The sequence below is a fragment of the Schistosoma haematobium genome, chromosome 6 (genome assembly GCF_000699445.3).
Source record: "Schistosoma haematobium chromosome 6, whole genome shotgun sequence".
Classification (NCBI taxonomy): domain Eukaryota; kingdom Metazoa; phylum Platyhelminthes; class Trematoda; order Strigeidida; family Schistosomatidae; genus Schistosoma; species Schistosoma haematobium.
Window position 1 is genome coordinate 9932054 of NC_067201.1, and position 20996 is coordinate 9953049.

At 35.0% G+C, this 20996-nt stretch overlaps 1 protein-coding gene across 1 annotated transcript; it reads right to left on the reverse strand.

Moving 5' to 3' along the window:
• Window positions 1–5239: 5239 nt before the first annotated feature.
• MS3_00008477 (uncharacterized protein) lies at window positions 5240–18134 on the reverse strand. The gene is made up of 2 exons (XM_012942875.2): window positions 18059–18134; window positions 5240–8362 (listed from the first exon to the last, which is right to left on the reverse strand). Exon 2 carries the CDS (start codon window positions 8158–8160, stop codon window positions 5746–5748), a length of 2415 nt encoding a protein of 804 aa, XP_012798329.2. The 5' UTR covers window positions 8161–8362; window positions 18059–18134; the 3' UTR covers window positions 5240–5745.
• Between the last annotated feature and the right edge of the window lie 2862 nt (window positions 18135–20996).

Consider the following 20996-nt stretch of genomic DNA (forward strand, 5'->3'; position numbering starts at 1 on the left):
ATTTATACTAGAGGGATATATCAAACTTTGTAAAAGTTACTGGAGACAAATTATGTTTTATTCTCGATGTGTAGTGAATGATAATTCTTTAGAATCACATTGAGGATATTATTTTCCAGTCCGATAATGGAGATTTACAATAAAATGAGGAAATTCGGGTTAGCGGGTAATTGTGGAACACAGGACACCATTTTTGCCCTATTTAAAACGCGTCAGCTGAATGAACCTTGATCTCAGAGTTTATATTTACCCTGAGGAACTAACCCAGTGCTTTACGTTTAAAATGTTTAGCCGGTTATTCGCTTACCTACTGATTCCTGTTAGTCATTGGCTTGGGTAACGGGATAAATAATAATTCAGTTCGAGTCTTTTCATTATTGACGTTAAGGACTGCAATTGATCAGTCTCTTTTGGTATATGTGCATACTAAACGGATTATATCTCTGTTGTCATTAAATCACAAGTACCTTTGAGCAAATTTGCACAAGCCATTGACCACCTATACTCAAGTAACTAAGTTAATAACACGTTATCTGTTTGAAAAGTAAAGTTCTGGGTTCTATCCTCAGTACGAATATCAACTCAACAGGTATATCCAGCTGAAGAGTCCCAAATAGGGAAAAATATGCGTGCCCTGGACTCTACTACTAGCCACTATCCAACTTTTTTTAAAAGCGCTTGTGACTTAATGGCGATATTGGGACAACCTCTTTAGAATAAGCTAAAAGAAACTGATCAGTTGCAGTTCATAATATCAACAATGGGAACATTGAAACTCTGATACGTCAATTAAAATAAAGTAAGCGTGTTTGATAATCGTCAGTGTATTTGTATAAATTAGCTTTTAATGAACTGGTCATACAAGCATATACTTGTTATGAACATTTTTCCAAAAAAGAATATAATGTATATAAAAACTCAGTGGGGTAAAGGTCAAGTGTTGAGGTTTAATTCAAGGTCAAACAAAAACAGATAAAGATAGTAGTACAAGGAGATAAATTCTCATTGGAACTCTGGACTGATTTTGAAAACAGATTCGACATTTAAAAGTTTATATCCCGCAAGTTGAAAACACTGTCCCTCATTCCCACCCCTCCAGTAGTTTTAAATGAATATAATATTTGTTAGATTTGTGTGGGTATGTAACTTGTGGTTTATTCAAAGTGTAATACTTTGAGATAAGAACAAAAGGTAACATTATGAACGTTTCTCAATTCAAATAAGTTCGAGGTTAACCATTATTATTTTGTTGTCTAATAAAAGTACAATTTCTATCATTCTCAAACATTTTTCAGTTCATTATCAGAATGGGCGTTTGTGGAGATTGCACTAACCTGATAGTTGAATTCATGAGTCGATTTAAACTGACCATAATTAAAAATCTGGGAGCACTGAACGGCTGTTTCGTCCTAGTATGGGACTCCTCATTAATGCATATCCACGGTCCCGCAAGCGGGATCCGTTCAAGTTAGACATTAATACCGTTGAATGCCAGCTCAGTGATCTAGAGATTAATCGTTCGCACGCGAGACCAAAGGTCCTGGGTTCAAGTCCTGTGTGCGAGATCGTGCATGCGCACTGCTAACAAGCTCCATACTAAAATGAGACGGCTGTCCAGTGCCTCCAGTTTTTCAGTGGCGGTCTAGCCTAATGGATGAAGGCTTAAAAAGATAGAATCTTCACAGATAATTTCATTTCAACCATCTAAAAATATCAACTATGAACATGACACTGTAGAGCATCCCAACTTGTCGGATGAAAAAAGGGATAGTTAGAGCTTGAAATGAGGTCTCCAATGAAAGTTAACTTATTTGCTACACTTACTTATGAAATGAACGGAAAACTTCCTGAAATATTCTAATACCGCAGACACATTGAAAACTGACAAACGAATTCGGTACAGACTCACGGATATGTATCCTATCTCTCTTTAAATGGCATAACCAACTTTTGAATCTAGTCGTAAATATGGTATGAGGTTTTTTATTTGAATAGTCCAACAAGTGTCTTTAAATACTTTACTCTATGTACAGTTTTATGCAGTGAAATAAAACATACTCATATTATGGAAATATAAACTTTTATTAGTATTGAAATAAATAGAAGCCACCAATATCAAATTAAGTCAAGATGTTGGACGCTTTAGTATAATGTCATAGAATGATTTGTTTAATTATATTTATGAAGACCAACCTCAACTCTCGTATTTATTGGACAGATCATTACTATTAGATGGTGGTTGGAGGCAGTCAACAGGGAACCCTGAACCCGGGTTTCGTGCTACTTGGCACTCGTCAACAAGGTGTACCTGTAACCTTGAGGGAACTGGTGCTCCCTGAACGATTCGACTCCGTGTCACCCAGCTTCACAGTTAGAGACGTTACCACTGAGCTATCCGGGCCGCAACCAACCTCCTGCAGGACTGAGATGTAATCACAATTGATTGATCACTGGGTGGTGGTCAATGTCAAGTCCTTATTAGTGCAGATCGAATGCTATCGACCATGTTGCAATGTGGCAGTCTAGGTGACTCGACACTGCGTGCACTATTGTGAGATTAGATAGTGGTTGGAGGCAGTGTCGAGTCACCTAGACTGGTGGCCACATTGCAACATGGTCGATAGCATTCGATCCGCACTAATAAGGATATGACACACATGACATTGATCACCACCAAGTGATCAATCAACTGTGAGATCATTACTCTCTGATAGAAGTTTTTAGATTGTATATATATATATATATATATATATATATATATATATATATATAAATTAATACTACCCACCTGAGTGTCCGTTCACTACACTACTACCACTACTGAATTCCTATATTCAAAGCTTAGATTGAACTAATAACCTTGTAATAACGAAAACTTGATTATCTAAAACACACTATCGGGAAGCACATACATTGTATATGTTACTATTTATTCAATATAATAATAACAATAATAGTTATACAACTTAAATGAATATTCTATACGAGTATATTGGTGAAACAAATATTTCATATTAAATTCAAAATTATTTAAATTGTAATGATGATACGGAAAACATTATTGGTAACTCTAGTAAAAATAAAATGTATTGATAAATAATAATGTTAGTTATAAGCATAGATGATATTGGTTAGCAGTGGAACCCAGGACGCACGTTTCGTTCTATTTGGGGCTCGTCAGATGAATGTACCTGCATCTGAGACGATGTTCGCCTCGGGATTTGAACCCAGCATCGTTCTATTCAGACACCATCACGTTATCCACTCAGCTATTAAGTCCTAATAGCCGCTAGCTTGAGCAATGGAGTGAAGTTTAAACTCATTTTGTGTTGGTTGTTTGGATCTTCCCATTGTTGTTTAGGACTACAGTTAGCCAGTCACTTGTCGGTATATGTGCGGATTGCCGCGATATTGCCTTAAGTCACAACCCTTATAAGGAACGGTGGATAGTGGATAGTGAAATCCAGGACGCACGTTTGAGACTCATCAGCTGGATGCACCTGCACCCTATAGTTGACGTTCATTCCGGGACTCGAAACAATCTGCACAGGATGCACAATAACAAAACCAGTAATTTTTCAATTTGAGAACCAATTCTCTATTCCTATTATGACAGTTATGTCGTCTCATATATTTATTTGGAATAATAAGGTTGAAAATCATTTTCAAGAGATGTTTATGGGTGTTGAATTATGAATCGAAGAGAAGTTTGTTATGAAATTAAGTCTATTGAGATGAAACTTTCAATTATTTAATGAACCGTGATAAATATCTCGAAGAGGACGATTTCTGCGTGAAATCCTTTTGAAGAATAGGACGGTATCCACAGTGACTGACAACTCTACTATGATCACAGAAGTTCCTATAAATATCTGATATCCAATGATTTAGGCAAGCTAATAGTTGTAGATGTGATTCCTTCATTTAAATGTGAATAGTGAAGGGATCATGTGCAATGAGATGATTATCTATAAATCATAACCACTAGTTACTGCACATTGTTAGTGAGAACTTTGAAATCTATCCACTTAACTAGTTTTTCACTGGCTCATTTGTTGAACACAAAATACATGAGTTCATGCACATTGATTCATAGAAGTCTTGATTACAAGTAAACATTAACATCAAAATATATGCCTAGGACTGATCACTAACGTATTTTCTATATATCATGAAATGATGGAATTAGTGGTAGTGATCTGAGTAAGTTACTAGACTATTTAACAACTCGATCACTTTTCTTAATGTCAGAAAATCGTTATAATTTTATTGTATAACTTTCCGATCAGTGAGTAGCGAAGTGTCGTGTTAGTCTAGTCCTTTAATGCACTATCGTTACTAGTCTAAGTTAACAGACATCGCGTGTAATATGTTTTGATGCTATGTGTTTGGATGTATTTAACATCTAATGTCTACTCAGGCTCGTGACCACATCAAAATTTGATCAATACAATATGGTCCAATTATCTGAACATTTCTTATTACGTCATCTTATAACTTTATAATTGTTATCTCAGTTTCTATATTTTTCTAATCATTGACCTATTTCCGATTATGTAACATTGGTTTGAACCTTTATTATTGTTATCAAAACTAATGCACCTGTTGTCACACCATCAATTTGTACTTTTCACGTTTCACTTATTTTGTAATCGTTTTCATTGTTATCATTGACTTATAAACTACCTTGATCGGTTTAATAATTTCGTATATGCATATAAATATTACTATATATTAGAGTAAGGCCTGATGAGGACCTAATCGAAAACAATATTGTTCGCTTATATATGTTGTTCAATACAATATTATCAGTATTTAGGGGGAATCGACGAACATAACTCTGTAATCAATCATAAATCTAGAGGATTCACATACAACACATAACATGGAAGGTCAAATCGTAAGTCAGAGATGATGCACAAGCCATATTATCGAACAAAGCAGATCACATTCTCAGTCAAGATACTGGTCTATATATACTTGTTTGTGTCAAAAATACAGATTTATGGATGTTAACAGTGTATATTTCATTCGAATACCACCTACAGCTCCTTAGTCACTTCACTCACACAGTAGGCTAGGCAATCGTATAGGAAGCGTGTATATTTGTACATGAAATGAATGACAGCGGTACGCAACAGTAATCCCCAGAGTTCTAGTTAAAAGCAGTGACCAGTGGAGTCTAAATTTGTCGGCAGTGAGACAGTTACTCAATAATGGCACTAAACAATAGCTGTGAAACACCTGAAATCAGACAGTAAACCACTGGACGACAACGCAGTAGTTTAGAGATTAAATACTTCGTAGTGCGACCTAAAGGTGTAAGGTTCAATTTCTGGTGGAGTTGTAAATGTACACATTAAGACAGAACAACTATTCAGTGCTTCTTCGATTTAAGTAGTTATCTAACTAAGATCAGTCAGTGATTCAAATCATATAAATACATCGAAAAGCAATAAAGACAATCGTAACAGTTAATAGTGGTAATAGTATTGATATTAATAGTGAATACAACAGCAAATAACAATGATAATATACAAATAATCACAGACAATGTTGATAGTGCTAATAATAACAATAATAATAATAATGAATAAATAATAATAATAGTAATAATAGCCTAAACCTGTATAAATAACACCATGTTACTATGATTCTACGAAGAAAATACACCGGAGTTACAATTGTAATATCACCTTCTTCTTCTTTTTTTAAAAAAATAATACAATTTACAATAATAATTTGTTACTGTTGACGAAAAGATAAACTACATCCACGTAGATGTTTAGTTAATTCTAATTCAGTAAAAAATAATTCAGAACAATAATTACATTTAATTAAATTAGTTGGATGTTTACGTAAATAATGTGATTTTAATGTACAATTTTGAGCGGATGAATAATTACATTCACGACAACTAAATGGTCTTTCACCTGTATGCGTACGTATATGTACAGTAAGATGACTTTTTTCAACAGTTGTATATTGACAATAAGGACAACTGAATGGTTTTACTTTAGTATGTTGTATCATGATATGTTTACGTAAGTGAACATTTTGACGAAATGATGTACCACAATCACGACAGATATAACGTCTTGGTGGAATTGAATCACAGTAATACTTATTGACATTATTGTTATTATTACTTTTATTATCAATATTAGGACAAGCAATCAAATTTGTATGCATTATTGTTGGCATTTGAAAGATAACATTGGCAGTGGATGTGATCATGTTATCATTATTATTAACATTCGATGTAATTACAGCATTTCCAGATGAAACAGGCATTGATTTCATTGTTACATCTATGTCAACATTTGTTGTCGTTATTGTTGACGATGATGATGATGAGGAATTATTCAATATAATTGAATTATCACTATTGATATCTGTATTTGTATTATTGATATGATCAATTTGTGATAAATAATTATCATTTATTTTAGAATTACTACTATTTACAACATTAATATAAGGTTTATTAATTATGTCATTTTTTAAATGTAATTCAATATTTTGATAATATTCATCATTATTTTGTTGTTGTGGTGATGTTGGAGGTGATGATGATTGTTGTATGATCATATCTGATAATAATGGTAATTGTGGTGATAATATTGAATTTAATGGACTTGTAATTGTTGTCGGTGTAGCTGCATTTAATAACATTGCTAAATCAGCATAATCAGAATAACTGAATTCTGGATCGAAATCAGTTTGTACTTCAGATGACTGGCTGATTATTGATCTTTTCGGTGAACAAGGACAACATGTAATTCGAGCAGTATTGGTAGTTTTTGTTTCTTGAATAATAAAATTATTATTATTATGAATTTCATTTTGCATTGATCGATCACAACATATTGGTAATGTTACCGGTGTTGATGTACAACAGACAAGTTTACGCATACAACAACTAACAATTGCCGTAGATGCAGTACATCTTGATGTACCTTGTGCAACTATTTCATTAGTATTTAATAAATTTGAACATGTTGTCGGTTTACAAATAATTGATCCTGTAGTACAACAATAATCACTGACATATATATCAGAATTCATAGAACTGCCATTACTACTATTATCATTATTGTCACTATTACTATTATTACTGTTATCATTATTATTATTATTGCTATTAAGATTATATGGACATATTCCAGTGGATAAATTATTACAACACGATGAAAGTGTAAGATTACAACTTTTCACGTTTGAACAAGTTTTTATATTGTTAAGTCTATTGCAAGTCACTGTTGATTCACCTATGCAACAACTAACATATTTACGTTTTCTATGAGGTATACTGTGTTGTTTAATTCCAGTTAGATAAGTTTGTGTTGATGCATTATGACTATTACTATTAATACTAATACTACTACTGTTATCGGTATGAGCAGTGTTACTTGTAATAGTAGGTGTATCAGTAGTACTATTTGTCTTATTATTATCATTATTAGGACTAATATATTTATTATCATCATTTGTAATAGTAGAAGTAGTTGTTGTATCAGAATCGGAATTGTTCACTTTTTCTGAGAGTAATTTATCAATTGTATGCAGTACACCATTTTCACACTGATCATCATCATCATCATCGTCATCCTCATCATTATCATCAACATCAACATTAAAATCATTGTTATTAACATTAGTTTCATTCAATAATTCTTCAACATTTGATGATAATGTATTTTTTAATTGTTGTTCATATGTTTTAGAAAATTTTCCAATTGTATCAATAAATATTAATTGGTGTTCAACTTGAACATGCATTAAAAATGTCCATGGAGTTGTGAATTTACGAGAGCATTGAACACATTTTAAAAAGATAGTATTACTATTTTGTGATTCTAATAAAGTATTATTATTATTATTATTATTATTATTATTATTATTATTATTATTATTACTAATATTGTCCATAACATTTGAACATGATAATGTCATCAATGGAGGTGAAGAAGAAAACGACGATGTTGATGATGATGTTAATGATGGTAACAATGAAGGATATTTGTTATTTTCTAAATTTGAAGTAAACGGTGATTTCAAGAAACAACAACTTGCTTTTTTATGCTCAATAAACATATTAATATCAGAGAGACGAAAAGTAACAAAACATGTTCCACATGATAGAAAGTCAACTGTCATTCTTTTTTGTGAATTATAACCTACTACTACGCCTAGCAATAGTATAGCTTTTCCAATTTCTGTTTAGATGAATTACAGGAAGAAAAATAAATTCAATGTTTGAATTGATCACAATTTGAGGGTTCAATGTTAAAGATGTTATGAATGTGAATATTATTATTATGTAGAATAATTGCTGTTCACTTTAAAATATTCAATGAAGCTAAAATTAGAGATATGAAACATTTTAATTAAACTGATAATTTAGTAGTTGATACAATAATATATATATATAGTCTATCTCCAAAAAGACAGGACTCTAATCGATTCACAATACGAAACGATTGGAACGATAGGGAGGACACTTCAAAGAACAATTTTACTGGCCTTGAGTTACATACTACTTTCAAACAATCGACGTAAACTATCTATTATTTTGAAGAAATTAATAAAGTTATACCTTATTTGAGGCGAGGAAAACCAATAGAACCTGATAAATTAACTTTAAAGATCAGTAACAGGTGATGGTCTAGTTTTATTAATGAAAATGACTGATATATTAGCTAGTATTTGGGAACTGAACGTAATCCCATCTGAACGGTTTCGACTAAGGTCAGACCAGAAATTCGTTTGACTAATAGAGTGCCTAAAATACTAGATTCAGTAATCATCCGACGCTTAACTAACATTCGTTAATAGCAAACCCAAGAAAACTAGGCTGGTTTCAGATATGGATGTGGATAAAATGCAGTTGTCTGATAGACTTGAGCAAAACTACAGACATGTTTAAAATGTATTTATTTATTCAAACACATAAACATTGGTACAAGGAGGCACCAAATACATATGCGCCACATAAACCATTCGATTTGTGTGAGGGCTGGGAGAGACTGCCTGAGTACCTAAACCGAAACATGTGGGCCTTCTTAAGGGGCCACTCCATGAGCCTTTAACCCAGAAGTCTAATCCACAAGGCAGTGGAGCAACGTCAGGAGATGCCGTCCCATGGTAGCCAGTGATCGACAATAGGTTCGTACTCTATATATTCCCTCAGGATCTCGGAGCCCATGTGCACCATTGGTTCGGAATCAGGGTTTTCCAACATCTCTAGATGGGTCCTCCGTAACCACCGACTCGGTTAAAGCGCCAGACATTCGCTTTCCATCCTCTCAATTTCGTAAACAACACCCTCGCTGCGAGAAGGCAATAATTAGGACTTCCCTAGCAGTGGTTGTATGCACGTGGCCATATGAGAGCATTTGGAGAGGGGGAGCTGACTCTCCCTACCCTCATCTGTGCCAGGGCATTTGTTTCCTTACCTGACTGCTTTCTTTTAATAGTGATTTCTCATTTTAATCAAAACTGACACGATTTTGTGAGCGGACTCTCCCCCTCCCTCAGTCGTACCATGGCACTTGGGGACAGTTAATGTTGTGACTTAATCGAAAGAACTCGATAAACACTGACAACTTAAAAACATGATATTGGCCACTATAGCAATAAATGACCAACTACCAATTAAACCGAAAAAACAGTGTAAACTATAAACATGTAATTACTTAACAACATATACCATCCAAGTATACGCTAATAGTTTGTTATATTTCCCGTTCATGATTTCATATGGTTTACCATTAATCTTATAAATTTAAGACCCAGATATTGTTTTTTTGTACTAGGTATAGAACATTTGTGAATCATTCGATTTGACCATTATTTTATGAGTAAATAAAAGTCAATAAACTCAAACTTGCTCGTCACTACTATCCTTACTTGACTCATTAACCTTTTTAAAAAAAATAAGTATTTTTCACATAATTCTTGACGCAGTGTCTGAAGTTATATATGAATGAAGCAGAAACGTATACATTGCAAATTTTAGGTTAAATTCGACAACACTAAAATGACCTTTGGTAGTAACGATCATTATTCTGTCATTTCACTACTAATAGTACAAAATATATTTTGCATTGTAAATGGCTTATTTTGAAATTAGTAATATAACTACATGAAGAGATTACATAGACTGTACTATAAACATCACACTGATAAGAGGACGTTTAAAACAAAAATGGGCTTGAAAACATTTTTCTCGTTTACTTTCATTACAATGAATACAATTAAATATTCATATATTACAATGTAATCTGTCTTTGTTAGTTAAATCTCTATATATGATCAAAGTGATCAGAGAAAATATGAAAACCGATTGTGGATAAGTTTCAAATGTGCAGCGGAAGAGGAGATACCTGAATTTTTATTTTATTCAGTCAGTTATTAGGTACATAGTTGTACACTTGACTTTCAAGCCCAGTCTAAGTATGAGAAATAATGATAGCAATCTAGCTATCTAAGCTGAAGTAGGGGAATAGGCTTTGAAAACTAATCTATACCAAACAAATGAGTCGATAAAAGAAATACAATTTGTGCAAGCCATAATTTTACTACCTGGTTACCAAAACTGGATGATGTGGAATGGAGTTCGAACCTGTGACCTGCTGTTAGCTAAAAGCTTTTTAATCACTAACCTACCGGTCAAGAAACAAGTATAGCATCACATAGGGTCTGAAATCACAAACTGGACATAACCGCAGTCAAATGTTTTCAGTAATCCGTAACCACTATGAGTGGAGATTTCTCGCCACTTACATTGTAGGTCAATGCAAATAATAAAGGTCACACTTTCCAAATATTGTGAATATAATTAACCACTAAGATACGTCCACTAGTTAAAATAAATCCATTGACACTTAGTAGTCATATGTAGGAAATTTGCTGATGGCATTTCTTTTTAACTTTCGATTAAGATAACCGCTTAGCGTAAACGTCTACGAGCAAATATCACACTAAATACCCGTTTGATCGTTTATAATTTCAGTTGCTGAGATTTTCTACAAATATAATCTCTCGTTTGAAAATATCTTCCATACATTCAAAACCCAAATACTCTGAATTATCACACTGACATTCTTAACGAGATTTGATCAGTCTTTGGTGGTATATAAGCATCCTGTGCGGATTACCTCGATTTCATTTAATTTCAGACTCTTTGTTTACTTATTTCATGGATGCAGTTATCTATTTCTTTGATTTTTGCGAGGGAAACTTGTTGAAATATTGTGTGCTGAGAATTTCACACTGCACTAAACACATAATATTGAATAAAGCTATTAACAATAATAATAATGGGTAGTTTTGCTAAAGTTAAGTAGAACGAATAGACTTTGACTGGCAGTGGATTCCAGGACGTGGTTTCGTCCCATACGGGACTCGTCAGTAGCTTGGTGGACAACGCATAGAGCATTTGAGGCGAAGAGTACCACGTTCGAATCCTAGTGTAAAAATCAGCACTGAGGTGCAAGCATACTCAGCTAACGGGACACAAATAGGATAAAACGCACATCATATATTTCACTACTAGCTACAAACCACCTATTCTACATAACTCGTAACAAAAATGGCTGTATTAAGGTAAATAATAATTTTTTTTCTTAAAATGGTTTACAATTTGTCAGTATTTAGACTTCGTAAACAACTCCATCCTATAAATATGTAAACTGACAGCATAAAATATTTATTTCACAAAATCTAGGGAATATACGAATCATATATCCTTCAAAATGCTCCATATTCTTATCAGTACAACTATTCCACTTCAGTCTCGAATGTCCATAACATTTCTGGATGCCCTCAGGTACATAAGGCTTTCAAAATGCGTCACTTTGTTAGAACCATGTGCATATATGACTTCCCCAATCTAGTTCATTAAAATTCATCTGGAAAGTAAAGTGACGATCAGAAAACATAATGGGTCTCACACGTCTCATGACTTCATCAATACAGGAGGTTGATAGTTACCATGGTCTTGTATCCACTCTTTGTGTTCTTCCAAATTCTAATCTTTTGAATTATTTGTGTTCCTTTTTTCTCTTTCCAAATTTATTTCACTGGATTACACTTCTTGAATAGCATCTTCAAACCCTAATGTTTCCGATTACTGCTTATACTTTCACTACCTCTAACACTACGGGATTTGAGTCGACAATTGTATCTCAGTGCTAGTGTAGTATGGCGAATTGAACTGATGTACGTACGTACGAAGTCCTACGTTGTTGCTGACTCACGGACTGACCGATGGTCTTGTATCAGCCTACCAGTTTTCATGACATTCATCTGAAAGGCACGATATACATGAAAAGAGCCATTTTCTTTAATATTTTAGGTTTATAAACATCCTTCAATAATTCATGAATTTCGTGAAAGATTTTCCAGTTTTTATAAAATTAATAGTTCAGTTTGCGTTGGACAGAAAATCTGCATATTTAACTATGATTTGCACTATGAGCTATGACTTTATGTCGAGTACAACTACTGATTTTCTGGAAGTGTAAGTTTTATGTACAAGATCTCTGGATGGTCTCATCCTAGACAAAAACAGCTGTTCAACATTTCCTGGTTTTCAATGGATGTCCAGATGAAGTCAATGTCTGTGATGTTAATAATTTCTAAACTGTACAACCACTATAATCCTTTCATTCTGATAAATCATTAGCTTACTGATGATCGAATTCAGAAAATTCCAAAACTCTAATAAAAATATAAGAACGATGGAGTTTGATAAGGCCAGGATTAACATACAGATATCACCTATCACAATAAACAGTGATAGCGTAATACCACGACTTTACTGAGATTGTAGATGTGGATTACAGAACGGTATTCCAGTAGTCATGAATGTGAACTATTGAGGGTTTCCATACTTGATCGAAACAACTATCTAGTGTTCCTTGGTTTCTACTGGTTGTTTCAGTTACTGTCAATCTGTAACATAAACTACTCAAAAAATTCTTCTATATTCCTGATATACAACTGAAGTAACTAGAAAAAACGGAATTTTTCTTTCTAAACACTTGAATTAGTTAATTCTTTTTATAGTTATGTTCTAGTGGGTTACTGTTTCACTACAGAGTAAGGCTGAATTTTAAAAATATCAGTTGAAACACAATCTTATGGTAACGAATCAAATTGTTTTGACGTTACAATAACTGGTGAAACATTACGAGAATAGGAATTTCAAGATGAATGAAAGGTACTTACAGATAATTGAAAATCTGAGGAGGCTATTGAAAATTATTATTTTATTTATTTCAACACAGATATTGGTACAAAGAGGCACCAAATACATATGTGCCACGCAAATCTCATTCGATATGTGTGAGGGCTATGATACTGCCCGGGTACCCAAACCGAAGCAGGTTGTTTTCTTAGGGGGCCACTCCCCGAGTCTTCGACCTGAAGGTCTGATCCATAAGGCAGTGGAGCATCGTAAGGAGATGCAGTCCCATGGTAGCCGGTGACCAACGATTGGTTCATACGCCATTTGTTCCCGCAGGATGCTGGAGCCCATGTGCACCATTGGTTTGGAATCCGGTTAAAGCGCCGGACATTCGCTTTTCGTCCTCTCATTTTTGTAAACAACACCCCCGCCACGAGAAGGCAGTGAATAGGACTTCCCTGGCAGAGGCTATATACGCGTGGCCATGTGAGAGCATTTCGAGAGGGAGAGCGGACTCTCCCCACTCTCGGCCGTACCAGGGCATTTGGGGGCTATTGAAGATGTAAATTTTGACTGACTTTTCCACATAGTTTGCCTTTTAACATTTTATGAATAAGCACTGTTGAGTGCTTTTCTTAGTTTACCGAACTTTTCACATTGATAACTACTTAAAATATGACATTTTTTCAACTTTTCTCATGTTATGAACTAGCGCTTTGATTACTTTGCAAACGGTAATAATATCTTGGCGACGTTTTACAGAATCATTCATCTACTTATAAGTACGTGATGACCAGCTCTATATTTGATACCAGCATAACTGACCAAGTTTCTGAGAGCTATCTAATAAAAACATAAATTGTAAACGAACTTTGGGGTTTTTGTGACAACACAAGCAGCAAACATGCATATAAACCATTATTATTGTAGTGCCAATACTATTGTTAATTATCAGAATATACATTATTGTCTTTATTAATTTCCAATTTTTTCTCTTGACCTCGAATGGTCCATCAAAGACTAAAAATAAGCTATTTAGTTAGGCGGGTTTGTTTGGATTAGCTCAGACTATGCTATTTATTATGATGGGTGACAAGTGATATAATAAGCGATTAGAACTAAAAGAATGTGAGTTGTCTTAAAGTTTCCAGGGGTGATATCTATCAAAAATCAATCAAATCAAATCAATGCCGCACATTATTATTGCCTATGGCATCGAACAAACAACTGAAAAAGAAACGGCAATATGAGGGAAGCTAACAAGTGGATTAAATGCATATTCCGATGGAAACAAAGATAATAGTCTCTGATGAACAGTTAAACTACACTGTAAATCCCATGCAGTTGTTTAAAGATCATTAATTGTTGGTGTCGGATGTCGATAAATAATCTTAAAATACGAGCATGGTGAAAAATGTGATGAAACAAGATATTCATTGAAAGTTTTGACTAGGAATATGCCCCACATATTACTAATCAGTGTTCTATGGAAGCAGGCAAACTGAAGTGGCAACTGATCAGGTAAAAGGTATTACTCAAAGCTCTTTAACACAAGTTTTCATGATACTGTAGGCTTGTGAAAACCAGTAGCTTGAACTTAATGAAAAAGGTTTGAAGTAAATGTAATGTTTGTTTTGAAACAACCTTACCAGCTATCACATGTTTCTAGCCAATATATATGACCACTACACAGCTGTACGAGAAATAACCCGATAAATTACAGGAGCAACTTCATTACCAAAGATCTAGAATCATATTCTACTCTAGTTATGTATACAGTCATGCTAAAGTTCATTTTTACTGATCAGCAATATTAGAACTCTAAAAATATTAGAATATTCCTACTTGAACTCTAATTTGACGCTTACTGTACATTAAGGTCAAGACCTATTACTTCTACAATTTATTCAGTCTACTTTAGGTTCCTGTTAAACAAACACTAGTTGAGTAGCTTCTCAGAGGTTTACATCTTGAAATAGCACTTGGTGCTTTTTGTTTAGTCATTTACCTTTACTCTGTACTAATCACATCATTATGAATCAAATTGAATCCTTATAAATTATTTCCAAAGATTCAGACGTCACCTATTATTAAGTTATGGTATGAGATTTCATATGCGCAATCTATAACATTCAGTGAGGTAAGGTATATATATATTAATGAGCGCATGAAATAATGAAATTTTTGGATGACATGCAGAAATATCGACAACTAACATGATTTTCACCAATACCGGGAAAATTATCACTCATTTGTTTAGTCAAGAAGACATAGATTACTTCTTGACCGAGTGATGGTAAACCACCTACCAAAAATAATATATTTAACTACAAAAAGAGATTATATTTGCGCTGAAGAACTTGCCTTTTGTTTACGTAAGAGTGGCATTAATCCAACACATTTAAATGTAGTCAGGAGTTTTGAATACAGATAGGAAATAAAAACTGTATAGATGAACTGAGAAAAAGATGAGTTTTGAATTACCGAGGTTTAAAAAACTAGTAAAAACCATTATTTGATTGAACTAATAGCAACAAATTAGGGAGCACAGTGAGAAATACAGATCATTTAAGAGGATAATGACATGGAGTCATTCAGCTGTAACGTAGAACCAGGAATATACGTGCATCGGTCCAAGTTGCCATACCTCATTAACACAACAAGATGAACACCGGATTCATAGAAGTAGTTAATTCAGTGGTGGTAATATATAAAGGAAAGATTGCATATAAGGATATAGTATAGGAAGAAAGAATTAGTTCGTATAAGGAAAGATACAAAGCAATTTTAATCTCGCGGTTTAAGGGAAGACAGAAATTGTATACACCGATACCATTGTGATCGATTCTGAGCCATGTCACCCAGAGTCTCCAACATTGCGCGTCGTGATAATCGGTGTCTAGGCATACGCAACATGTGGCCCAACCATCTCAGTCGATGAAGATTCACAACCTCATCAACTGATTTACCATCATTCCCTAATACCCTGCGTCCAACCTCACTATTACTTACCCAGTGACCCCAGAAGATGCGAGCAATATTTCTAAGGCATCTGTGGTCAAATACTAGTAGCTTACGAGTGTCTTCTACTCTTCATGGCCACGTTTCGCAGCCGTAAAGTAGAACAGAACGAACTGCCGCGCAGTATACTTTTCCCTTAATTGATAGACGGATATCTCGCCTTCGCCATAGATGACGTAAGTTGACGAAAGCTAAACAAGCTTTCTGAATCTGTCCAAAGATTCCGCCAGACACCAATCCATTAGAGCTGATCAGACTTCCAAGATAAGTGAGGTTGTCAACGCGTTCAACTATTTCACTCCCTAGCCAGATGTTGACGACGGCCAGTCACGAAGCGACAATTTACATTTAGAGGGGATAAACGCATTCTAAACGTCCTGGCATTGTTGCTCAGTGCTAGTAAAATACTGCATTTCATTAGCATCTTTATCAAACAGGAATATGTCATTTGAGTATTCTAAGCCGATAAGTAAACCTCCTGGAAGGAGATCAAGGCCCGAGAATTCAGTCGATGAGAACATTATTTACAGCAGTAGGTCTATGATGAAATTAAACAAAAATGGAGATAGTGGACAGCCTTGTCGGACAGTACTTAAGGTTGCGAAATCGGATAACAGTTCAGCATAAGCTCTGACTCAATTAGCAGTGTTAGAGTAAAGAGCCTTCACAAGGTTTATGAACTTCTGAAGTACACCTTCCAATGACAGACACTGCCACGGAAGCTGTCGGTCTACAGAGTCAAATGCTTCTTTCAAGACAACAAAATCTATGATTGTCGCACGCCGATAAGCATGCTTGTGTTTCAAAATCTGACGAATGGTGATTATGTGGTCGATGCAGCCACCAGATCTAAAGCCAGCCTGGTTTTCTCGAGTTTGCAGTTCACGAGTTGTTTTTTAGGCGTCCGATAATAATTGAGGTTAGCATGTTAGACACTACATTAGTTGGACTAATCACTCTATAGTTATCACAGAATGATTTTGACCCTTTATTATTCACAGGGACAATAAGTGATTGCGACCAGTCAGATGGGATTACGCCCAGCTCCCAGATTTTAGCTAAAATATTGGTCAACCTAATCGCTAATACTGGACCACCATACTTAAAGACCTCTGGAACCAGTCCATCTGGACCAGCTGCTCTTTCTCGTTTCAGATTAGATATGGCTTTTTGAACTTCATTTAGAGTCGGGGTGCCTACTTCAATGCTCCATGACATGATTAGACGAAAAATCACTAGTGAGCATTGGTTGATGTATATGAAGGCTCATAATATTGTTAGTAAATATGTAGAGTTAATTATACTAGCAATATGGTGTAAATCATACATAAATATTAGTACGGGCACCCGAATAATTCTATAAATAGACGATAATAGTGTCTTCCTAGAAACAGACCATATCATCATTAAGACAAAAAGTGAGTGAGACCTATTAAGTATCCTAACTGTTAGTTACAATATGCCACATAGCATAATGCCTAGCAGCTAACTGCTGCATAAGGGTTGCAACGCAAGAGCACAGTTCCTGTAGATCTGTTAGTGAAGCCAACGAACTTATTGCCAGTCTTTAATCCTAACTGGTGATAAATGTTTAAAGGGCATACAGATTTCGCATAAAGTGGGTGTTCAGAAAACTTGAAACCAGACATAACCCAGGAAAGGAAATTGGGTGCTTTCAGCAGAAAACACTTAACCAATCTTTATGGGGAACTATTTTCATGAGAAACATATGGAACTAATTTATACTACGACTTGACAGTTTTAATTAACTCAATGCGTTGTTGGCTGAGAACTGCATTCACTGAGTAAAAACCAAATATTTGCAAAAACACATAGACTTACTACCATTGAGCTGACCAATCACAACGTAGGTAGCCGTATGTTAGTTTAGCGCGCGGAAAACGCGGTAGTGTCAAACGCGGCGCCTAAATATGTACATGAGCAAAGAAATCAAATGTTAGTTGAATCCCACACATTGACTATCTGTTAGAATTTCCGGATTCAGGTGCCTCGCTCCGATATAATATCCTGATTATGTTCATTTCTATATGAAATTTTCTTCCTTATTCATTCCTAACGAAATAACTATTATTCATCACCGTAAAATCTATGTTACATTGTAATAGTGTGATAGTTTTTATTGATCCACGAGAGCGAATATTTTTGAGCAAAACAAATAAGTTAATTTAGGTACCTCCTAAGTTCAAAGGTGACAGGTTTCCAATTTCACCAAAACCCAGAAATGTGGAAACAAAAAGTAGATGAGAAATTTTTCTTAGCCGTTGTTATAACAAGGAATTTTAACCACCAGTGTAGGCGATCTTTCTCGATGACTAGGGACATACTCAAGCTGGACTGAAAAAGCGTAACCAGCCAGCTTATATAGAACTCTATGGATATCCCTTCGTCGATTCCGGATACTGTGGCTACTTTGATGATTGCATAGAACGAACACGACGACGTCAACAACATTTATTGGTCAGAAATAGGTACAAGACGCGGAGTGCGATCCCTGCTGTATACATCTGTTTATGGCTGGCGATTGAAATTGACCGTGACCAGTAGACTGTTCTATATTCAGCGACCCGACTGCCAGATGATTTGGCTAGTGACATCCCACTGGCATTTACACCTATGATCTAACCTTTATCTTCGTGTTTTCCGGTTTTTAATCGACTGTTATTTTGTTACTAAAGTTTGTTCCTGCACTAAACTTTGCTACTCGAGGTCAGGACGCTGTCCCCGTCCACTCTTTCCATGTAGGAGATTTACTTCCGAAGTCTCATGGCTTCTCAAATGCTGTCTACATTTTCAGTACACTCTTCTAGAGCTTCTGTTATCTTAAAGCTGACTTAAGTTCGTTCTCGAGCTTGCTGAACAGTAGTCGTTGGAGGATTTTTGAAATCTTTTCACTTTCCTATTTGAACTCTCAAAACAATTATTATCGTTACTAACCGATGCAAGTACGTCGTTATGGAACGCTGTAAAGCAACTGAGATTGCCATTCATCCAATATAAATTGAAACGCCTATAGGTATTCGCCCATCCCAGTTGTTTTAAGACAATGAAAGTTAAATAGTTCAGTGATTTAGGTATTGCTTCACTCTTTTACACTTATTTTTTCTACGCATCTCCCTATGAATATGAAAAGCACATAATGTGGTGTTCGCACCTCGATGGGAAACCTTTGAAAGTCGTCTGCCGAAAACCTAAGTACCATATCATCTATAAGAACGAAAAAACGATAGCATAAGCATCGATCGTCGCAAAGCCGCTTGTCTAGAAAGAGACCCCAATAATGTTGACATTCCCTCGGTGCAACCGAACGACACAAGAACAACAATCACGATACACCACCCATAATCGGCAGTCACAACTACACTTCCATGGTGTCTGATAACCGACCTAAAACGACGCATTCTGGAAGAACGCCAAGACTTTCAGAACACTTGAACGACTACTGGGTGTAAGGCACAACATAACACTTTGTTTCATCTCGTTAATTTTTGTTGTATCATCATGTCAAAAAACCAAAAACAATTTTTTTGCTGATATGCTCATATTTATGCGTATTAATATATTTTTTACAAAACACCATCGTGCGAAGATCGTTATAATGCTAATGCATGTTAACTAAACCCATGTATACCATTTCATTGTTTTGCACCCAGTTTGTGCCCTTACTCATGTACGAGTACACTTCAAAATGCACCTATAATTCCTTTTCTTCTTTCCAGGACGGCTGGAAAATATGAAAAAAGGGATGGAGTTTACGATGAGTCAAAATTTTTATTGTGCTTTTTTGATTGCTCTTGCATACCAAACAATAAAAAGAGATGTGGCGGCGGTATAATTACGTTTGTAAACGTGAACTGATGTCGATCTACTTTTGCGAGTTTCAAGTTTTTAAATGACTTTATCGACTGTCTAACTTTAAGATGCCATCAAAAACGTCTGAATAAATACAAATATGTTTATGTTACCAACATCTACGTGACTCCAGACTTCACACTAGCTGCGCTATCTATTTTTGCTGATGAATTCAATGAGTTCGCTGCTACTGCCTTCAATGATTCACTTTCAGTTTTATGTGGTGATTTCAATTCATGTGACCATAACTTCCTCGCATCACTAGGTCATCAAAATGCAGTAGATTTTTCCACTCGTTTGGATTCTCATTTAGACTTGGTTTTCATTAATGATGTGACTCGTAAACGTGCACCATTGTCTAGCTCGGATCACTGAATAATTCGTGTTCTACCTAAAGTATATGAAAATCATGGAAAGAGTACACTCTTACATTAAACTCAGAAAGTCAAATATAGGAATTACTCAAAAAATAGCTGAAATCTGAAAAAATATCTTTCGTACGACTAACTGGCAATTATTTACAGATGCCTCACTGGAAATCACGACTAATGTTATCACTTGTTACCTTAAATTCTGTTTTGATATTTGTTATCCCAATGAAACCATTTTTGTAAGTATTGATCGACTTACATCTTCACAATTAAAACGACTACGGAGGGTAAAAGAAAGAATGTACAAGAAGGAAACCTTCAATCAAGTATGTAAGCTAAATGGTCTAATAAACCTAGAGATTGGACGTTTCAACTCTATGTTTACTCGAAAACTCTTGTCTTGCAAAAACTCTCCAAGTATGTGGAAACTTTTTAAAGAACTCACAAGTGACAGGCACATTAGAAGAGATAACCGGCTGAATGTCTGTGACTTAAATAAGTCTTTTGTACGTCAGTCGTCTGATTTTATGCTCCCTATA